Below are 9,299 nucleotides of genomic sequence, written 5' to 3' on the forward strand. Positions count from 1 at the left end.
TCTATGCGTTCCCAAAGGGCATCAACAGGAACTCATCGTTTATATTAGACACCGTGTTGTATTATTATGAAAGGATAGGTAAAGTTATGTTACTGTTGGTCTCTATTATATTAAAAGACTACTCATCGATTAATAAAACATCTGAAGTGAGTGACATCCTTGTTCAGTATAGTCGATGAATTGTCTTGCGAAATGTCAGGTTCATGTTCACTGCTTTAACCACTTAGGCTACATCCTATACTTCCTTGACCGGGGGTCCCCCAGGGATTTGTATTACTATATGCCGTAGGACGTCCCTGACTCTCTTCTTTTGCCCCAATTTCACCGAATCTCTTCGCTGTAGCCTAAATAGCCGATCTCCAAGTTCATAGGAGCTTCATAGAGACTGTCCAGAATAGGGACACTATAGGGTATACCTGTGGTTCACTGTCTGGCACATCCTCAGTCTTTTTGTCTCCACCAGGCCGAAGGCATGTGGGGAGAGTATGTTTTGCACTCCGTCCGTCCATGTGTCCGTCCGTGTGTCCGTCCGTCCGTGTGTCCGTGAGCAGCTAATCTCGGCCACCGTTAACCCCGTCGATGCCACATTTTGCACACACACTCCCTGGATGCCAACGATGAACCTCTGCCCCAAACTTTCCAGAACGGCCTGTTATAGCGCCACCAGGAGGCCGCTTTGTGCAAAACAAGTTTTTGCACAGTACACCTACAGATTTTGTCCAAACATCACGCAAATTGGTACACAGTCTCTCTAGAGCCATTCAACGAAACCGGTCTTTCAGATTTCTCACACTCCATCCTGATTGGTTAACATTGGCTTCCAAAGTTCACAGGAGTGCTCAGTTTCAAACAAAATGCTGCAAATCATGAACACATCGCGTGATATCCGTGAAATTGTGCACCCACATTCCCACTAGGCCGAGGACGAAATGCCACATGAACAATTTCAACTCAGACTCAAGGTGGCGCTATAACTGGCCGAAAAGTGTTTTTACCTCTAACTGCACGGATCTGTGGATAACTTTGTATGCCAACTCCCTAGAGGCCAAGGAAAAACCTTTGCCTGGAATTTTTCACATCTGCTCTTTATAGCGCCACCAGGAGGCCGACATATGTAAAACACATTTTCTATTATTACTCCTTCAGATTTTATCCAAATTTCACGCAAATCGGTATACACTATCTCCATAGTCATGTGATCAACACGGAGCGCCACCATTTCCCATCTTCCATCCTGATTGGCTAAGATTGGCTTCCAAAGCTCACACGATTCGTCCATTTCGAAAAAAGGCCACAAATCACAAACAGTGCAATTTCCGTTAAATTATACACGCACATTTTCACTAGGCCGAGGACCGCATGCCACAATTTTTTCCTCAAAATCAGCCTCACGGTGGCGCTATAACAGGCCAATTCCTGTTTTTAGCTATAACTGCATCGATCTGTATACAACTTATGTATGCACACATGGAAAAACATTGTACCTGCATCCCTCCAACACGAACCTCCGGCCCAAATCTTCCTCAACAGCCTGTTATAGCGCCACCATGAGGCCACAACCTGACCTGCCCTGGTGGAGACCTGTGCCGATTGGCACTTTGTCTAGTTCCCTGTGTTTTCTTTTCCACAATGTCTATTGTTCAATGTCTAATGTTGTGTCTTTTCTATCCACGTGACAGAGCAGAAACTCCACAGACGTGCGATTATCAACCTGTGGGTGTGGAACAAAATATGAGTCACTGAGATGCTGAGAAAGGACACGTTTCACAGAGGAGAACAAAAGGTCTCAAGAAGTGATACGCAATCATTTTACCACAGTCTTCAGTTCTGTAATCACCAATCAATACAGGCAATTTGACGTACTCTTCTTTAATATTTCAGACTATGAAACAAGCTGATGCAGTTGACTTTCAGTGCAGAACGAAGAAGCATAATGGAACAACGGAACGCAGCTCAGTGTTCATTTCCTTGATTCTGACTTTGAAGGGAAAAATGACAACAAACGAAAACAGGAACATCGACTTTAATTGTTCCACTTGGTTTTGAATGTTCACGGACATTTTGAAAAATGGGCCTGCAGCTGTTTTCTCTATTTTCAATTTAGGTTTCAAAGTAAAACATGGAAATCAATCCCATTGTCCCATTTCTTTCCTCTCACTTTTAATTAGGTTGAGGATGTTTTTGAAAACCCTTGTATTACATTTCTCTGCTTTCCAAGTTTATATTGTACACGGCACTGCACTCCCACACATGTAAACTGTATTACGGTATGCATCTTTCTACAAAACATCATCATAGATAAATATGCTGAATAGTTGAAGGAATTCAGGGAACCCACTGATGGTCATCTTCCTCATCAACCAGTCGACCATCATCTTCTTCATCACCTAAATGCTATCACCGTCAATGGCAGGACGTCTCATGGCCATCTCCTTCCTGATGGCCTGGGACACGTGCACACACGCCACACGCACACACACACAAACACGCGCACACGCACACGCACACGCACACGCACACACACACACACACACACACACACACACATTTATTTTTCCACAATAATGTTCAGTGATATAATGGGCTCAGAGGTCAGAGGTGCATTACAAAAATATTGTCTGTTTATGTAGCTCCTATTCATTTAGCACCAAGTGGGCTAATCTTCTACAGTAGGTATATCTATATCACGACTTCCACGATACCCTATCATTAATGTCTCTTTCCACCGTACTATATTGTCCCACTGACACAGACAAATAATATAAATATGATTAAAATGTTTCAAAATGTTAGGCCATATAGGCATTTACTAATTAAATCCAGTACACTATACTCACTACTACATGTACAGATGTATTAAGATGTATTTTAGTTCACCAGTTACTAGTTGGATGTTTAGAACTCGATTGCTCAATATTTACAATATCAGAGTTAAATTACCACTCTGGATTAGCCCTTTGTCACAACTGTTTCAGAGACGATAGCGACACATCTATATGAAGTGCAAGAATTATCGGCTCAATGCCAATAAAACATAATTTGATCTCACGTCAAATAAATCGTCTTTCTTGGCTTTGTAAACAAAACAGGGCCGGCCGGCGTAGATCTCCTGGCGCTGCACCTCCAGGTGTTCCACGGAGGGCAGTTGCGCCAGGCCCTCGGCCGTGCGCCACAGCAGGGTCACACCACACAGGTCAATCAGCGAGCCGTCCACCAGGTTCTGCAGACTGTCCACCTGGACGGAATTACATGAGAACATGAAAGGAAAGGAAAGGTGCTATGTTTACCCAGGGTAACTGGACTAAGGAAAGGAAAGGTACTATGTTTACCCAGGGTAACTGGACTAAGCTCAAGAACTTGTTTTCAGCCAGGCCCTGCTCATAGAACATTTCATGGTCGGGTTCAATGCCTTGTCCAAGGGCACTTCAGCAGTGGTAATTTTAACGTGCCAGTCCGGGGATACGAACTAGCGACCTTCCGATATCAAGACCGCTCTGCAAACCGTTCGGCCACCGCTGCCCCAATTGGACGGAATTACATGAGAACATAAGATTTGGTTGATGTTATTGTAGACAAGAATGCTATACATGATGATCATAGATTTGTACATAATTTGTCAAAAGGATAAAACAAAAGAAGCTCGAGAGCTTATTTCCATTTTGTGGTAATTAACCCATTCAGGCCTGACGTCGAAATAAAAATAAAAAGTTTTCTAAATCATGACAATTTTCGGAAAGATTTGAGGCACATTTTAACGCCTTTTTCAAAAATAGCAGACCAGACAAGCTCGTAGCTCTTGATTAATCTAAATGTGTAAGCTGCTATACCGCATCTGCAGTAGGCCTACAGGCTACGTTCAGACACAAGCCTGTTTTAACAAATCAACAATCATCGTCATCATTGTTATATTATGTACAGTGTTTACTGTTTAGTTTAGTCACAACATCCTTCTTACGCAAATCAGCAAGCAGAGCATATTTCACATTTAGATTTCACACAATGATATGCACTACCATCTATGGTCTAGATTTTTTTAATTTTTTTATGTTTTCTTTTTGCGGCTTTCGCCTTTATTTTATATTTTTTATAGAGGGACAGACAGTAGGTTGACAGGAAATGGGGATAGAGATGAGGGAGTGACATGCAGTAAAGGCCGTCGGGATCGGGGCACACTGCCAGACTCTGACTACCGGCCAAGGTGCCTGAACCGCTGAGCGATTTATTTTGTTTTGATGATTTTTCTGTGCACGTGCACTGTTTGTTGAGAACAGTTGTATAGTCCTCACCTTGTCCCCGAGTTGCTGAGGCAAGCAGGTCTCCCGGAGGGTGAAGACGCTGCCGCACACCGAGATCTCCCTCCACAGGCCGGGCTTGAGCGGATGCATCACCAGCACGCCGTTGGTGGTCAGTCCGTCCATCTGGCCATTACGTGTTTTCCATTTAACGGCGTTCTCCTGCGGCGGGAGGAAGGCAGTGGTGAAAGAATCATCAGACTTTTTTTACTTAAGTGAAAGCAGCAATAGCGTACAATATATACTGTACAAGTAAAAGTCCTCTATTAAATGTCTTACTTGAGAAACGTACAAAAACGTGTACTTATATAGCAGGGGTATTCAACTAGTTCAGGGGCCAAAACTATACAATGATTGTGTGTGGGGGGGCCGCACAGGATGCACATTTGTGGGTTCTCAAGATTTATAATACATTTGTGCACAGTAATGAGCAGGATGATATACGTCTATACAGGTATATCTATATGCTACCTTAGAATAGACTTATTTGACAGTGCATAAACATAATTACCTTGACATTAATGAGCGTCAATGAGCACCAGCTGGACACACACACACACGCACACGCGCGCGCACACACACACACACACACACACACACACACACACACACACACACACACACACACACACACACACACACCTGCCCTCTGCAGTGCTCTAGTCTAAAGTGACTGCATGAGTCTGTCTCATTTCTCTCCAAAAGTCCTTGATTATGATGGAATATGATTAAGGATTACTGTGATTTAGTCATCTCACACTTCATATTGCGCACACACCATACCCGTAACGTCTATTAGCCGTAAGAAAATGAAAATTGTTCCAGGGGCCACAAGGGGGTGCCCTGCGGGCCGCCAGTTGAATACCCCTGACTTATAGTAAGTAAAAGTAGTAAACCTTCTCGAAAGTAGCTTATCTAAAAGCACAAAACACACCGTTTTGAGCTTTTAGCTCAAGTTATGAATCCCTGTACAGTCAGTCACACAGACACACTTGTGCATAATGAGACATTTGATGTGACATTTCATGACCTACGCCGAGGAAGATGTTATTTGAGCAGTCAAAGCCGGCGGCATAGATGCGCGCGGCGAAGGGCGGGCTCCTCTGGCAGACGATGCGGCAGGCGAACCGCGAGATGGACGACTCGCTGTCAGGCTCGGGCACTGTGTCCGTCACCACGAAGTCAATGGGATCCTTCGTGGACCGCCCAATCTGTTATAGACAAACACACAAGGGGGTTGCACATCACTCACAGCTTGTTTTCATACAGTACAGTACACTGTATTAACCACTTTCACCTTAGTATCCCTCCCAGCAAGCCAAATGACGTCTCAGATCAGCCAACGCAGGGAAGCTGGGCCTGGAAGTACCCTCACCAAAAACGCCGGGACAACGCTCCACACGTCCCAAACTCTTCTCCCTTCTGGTTCCAAAACTGTGGAATGCACTTCCCATTGCAGTCAGAACTGCAGCATCACTCCCAATCTTCCGCCGTAGTCTGAAAACCCACCTTTTCAGACTCCATCATGGCCCATAGCACTTACCCCACCCCCTTAGATAGCATTTCTGTAGACTTAGATAGCATTTGATACAGACTTATAGCATGTTATGTAGACAGCACTATAATTGCATTGTATGTAGTCATAGCACGTCATAGTACATATAGCATAGTAGTATAGTTTATATGTATAGCTTCATTATATAGATATTCCACTGTTACTTTCTTAGCTTACGCATGTTTCTTGATAAATGTTTTTATGTGTTGTATTCCCATGCTTTTTTGTTCTTGCTTAATGTAAGTCGCTCTGGATTAAGAGCGTCTGCTAAATGCCTAAATTGTAAATTGTAATGGTGACATTATGATGACGTCCGCTGGTGACTCCGGTGACGTTCAGGACTATAGGCCAGATCACAGCCCATATGGGGATGATCTTTACGTAATTTCCAGGACGTCGACTTCACCAGTTGAAATAATATAGTTTATTCTGGGCCAGATCTGACTAGTTATGATATGACTTGAGTTGATCTGGTCTCGATCGGACACTCTCTGATTCATCCAGGGACGTCCGTCTTAGTGGGCAGAATGTATGTTGGTTGAAATCAGGTGATATTCTGGGCCAGATCTGACTAGTCTTGGTTTGACTTGATCTGGCCACAATAAAGATGTCACTAATTCGTCCAGGTCCTGACCGTGCTTGCTGGGCTATTTTGGGAATGTCAGTATTAAGTAAGTAAGTAAGTAAGTAAGTAAGTAAGTAAGTAAGTAAGTAAGTAAGTACGTACTTACTTACATAATTCTTTCATACATTCATATTATGTATATATATATACAGAGAAAAGCATGCATTTTCAGAACAAAGCATGTTTATTTTAGACGGATTTGTATCAATCAATTGTGTTACACCTTGTGTCAGTACTTTAAGTTAAACTGTTTTGGCATAATTTATTGGTTATATATCGTCACGGCCCACAGGTTGTGAATCACTGATTTATATATAGTGCAAGAGGTAATGTGTGCCATGCATAATGGATCCTACAGACCTGAAACATGTCCGTATTTGTGTCAGGAGCGTATTCCACCACGACCATGGACTCTTTGGAGACAATGTAGGATACGTTGTGCTGGCTGATCGCCTATGGAACACAGAGAAGTTCACAGTTAGAAGAACCCACCAGGGTACTCAAACTCAGTACTTGAGTCAAAGCATAGATACTGTCTCCTGGTCAACCACAAGTGGCAGTTGCTCTGTCAAATGTGTATGTTAAAGTACTGAAGAACTTTCTTTAAAAAAGAAATATACTTTTTATTCAAAAGGACAACTTATACATTGTTTTTGTTTAATATCAAGGCATTGCTGTATTGAAATAATGTCAATTGCAATAAAACAATATGTACATAGTGGATGAAAAAGGAAGGCGATCGTAAATAAGACAGGGGGGGGGGTGGGATCACCTGGCTAAGGGAGACATTTCCTGGATTATGTACAGTGCTTGCTTTCACACCGTTGGCCGTCGGTCTCCGGCACAAAGCGAAGTGGCTTTTCGTCCCGGCCTCGTCCCCGTTGGGCAGGAATCTGTGAGAAGATAAAACAGTGTGTGGGAGCGCTGTGGTTAATAAAGCAAGCTAAAATAAAATTATTATTATTATATTTTGCTATAACAATAGAAATCAATAGATAAAGATGTTTTAATTATTACCATTACAAACTAGTAAAAAGTTGTCGTTCAAACCACAACATAATTATTGCATTTCGTCAATAAACTGGGCTTGAGTAGTGGACTTGAGTAGTCAAAGCTTTGAATCAAAGCAACACCAACTGTCACCTACGAACAGTAGCATGATTGGAGTCAGTTAACTTTGAGTTGTATTCTATTCACAATGTGTAATCTATTTGAAGCCAACAACTGATTATCAGTAGTTAAGGTCATGTAAACATTCCATTAAACCAAATAAAAAAACACATCACTAAAAAAAACATTTCTAAAGTCTAACTGTATACAATTTATGTGACTGTTCCTGGTAGAAGCAATGCTGCAAAAGAGCCATACATGTTTCAGCAAAACCACTAGCCGCATTCACACTGAAGCCATTTAGCTCCCAATAAGGTGAACAACATGGCCAGAGTGTGAACATAATAGTCAATAGGCTCTATGCACAGCAGCCACATTGAACAGACATTGGGCCTCTTCCTTACTTCCGTCAGAGGTGATACCACTGATTCTAACTAATTAAGGCTCTGTTACATTTAGTGTAGCACAGTGGTTCTCAAACCTTTTCATTTCAAGGACCCTCGTAACTCTTGAGAGTGTACAGTGTACACAAATAGAACCAAATGAATGGACCATTGCAGGTCCATTTGGTTCCGTCTGTATACACTCTCAGAGTTAAACACCAGTAAGGTGCCATTTGGAACCCCCTCAAGGAACCATGAGTGGACCTGGATGTACACACTTTGAGACCCAGTGGTGTAGCAGAGTGTTTCCAGAGAACCATGGACAATATCAGCACTCTGACACTGTTTGAACACATACCTCAATTAGCATAATTGGTCAGACCCGTGGAGGAAGTAAGGGAGAGGCCCTATTTCTTTCCAATATGGCTGCTGTCCATAGTGCCTATTCGATGAATATTAATACATTAGTCATGAGTGTTTCATAACTTTCATACCCCAGGACAAAGAGCTCCCCATATTTGACTGGGCCTTCAATGGAGGCCGGTGCACAGGAGGAGATATTTTCTTGGTACTCTGCCATTGGTGCTTCCTTCAGAGGGAGGGCGGCACAGGTGCAGGGCTCTCCGATAATCAAACACTCCTCTGTCGCCTGCTTCAAAGTCTAGTGGTTGTTGCTGTCCTTTACTTAACCTGCACACGTCACAAGAACAACACACGTGAGCTTTCATTCCAAAATGAGGCATTCATTTAACCACTTAAGCTCTGTATAATATACCTCAGTGTAAATATCCGATCTTAATGCTCACGATGTTTCACATCCTGAAGCTTAGCGAGCTTTTCGATCTAAATATTTGTCAACATTTGGGGCCATTATTTTAATGTTTTTGTTTTGTTTTTCAATAATATCTTTTATTGATTTTTACATTTTATGACAAAGACAAGACTAAACAAAAAACTAAAACACAGACAGCTCAGCTCAGACACGTTGTCCAAAACCAAAAAATAAAATACAAAAATTCAATTTTGAGGTATTTGTACTTTACTTGAGTATTTCCAATTTCCAATACTTTTACTTTTAGTCCACTACAATAATTTGAATTAGTTACTTTGGAGATTTTAATTTTGATCAGAAAACATACATTATCCACTTCAACCCTATATACATTTCGCCGGCCATTTGAAAATAGCAGATCTAGATCTATTCTGCGATTAGGCCATTATGTAACAATTGTGACAGTGCTCTACACACACAGCACACACCCACAACCCCAGAGAGAGGACTTTGATGTGAATGCAAAGAAAACCAGCGCTCAAAGTTGAGACTGCAGTGTTCA

General features: G+C 42.3%; 1 protein-coding gene across 1 annotated transcript; it reads right to left on the reverse strand.

The window, feature by feature from the left end:
• Nucleotides 1-2,387: 2,387 nt before the first annotated feature.
• On the reverse strand, nucleotides 2,388-8,545 carry LOC310862975 (E3 ubiquitin-protein ligase pellino homolog 1-like; the record flags this gene model as incomplete). Its single annotated transcript, XM_083771097.1, has 7 exons — nucleotides 2,388-2,444; nucleotides 3,050-3,235; nucleotides 4,287-4,454; nucleotides 5,327-5,503; nucleotides 6,833-6,925; nucleotides 7,278-7,365; nucleotides 8,460-8,545. The coding sequence occupies 7 exons, from the start codon at nucleotides 8,543-8,545 to the stop codon at nucleotides 2,388-2,390; spliced, it is 855 nt and encodes a 284-aa protein (XP_083627223.1).
• Between the last annotated feature and the right edge of the window lie 754 nt (nucleotides 8,546-9,299).

The sequence above is a fragment of the Protomyctophum parallelum genome, assembly GCF_964188405.1.
Source record: "Protomyctophum parallelum genome assembly, chromosome: 8".
Taxonomy (NCBI): domain Eukaryota; kingdom Metazoa; phylum Chordata; class Actinopteri; order Myctophiformes; family Myctophidae; genus Protomyctophum; species Protomyctophum parallelum.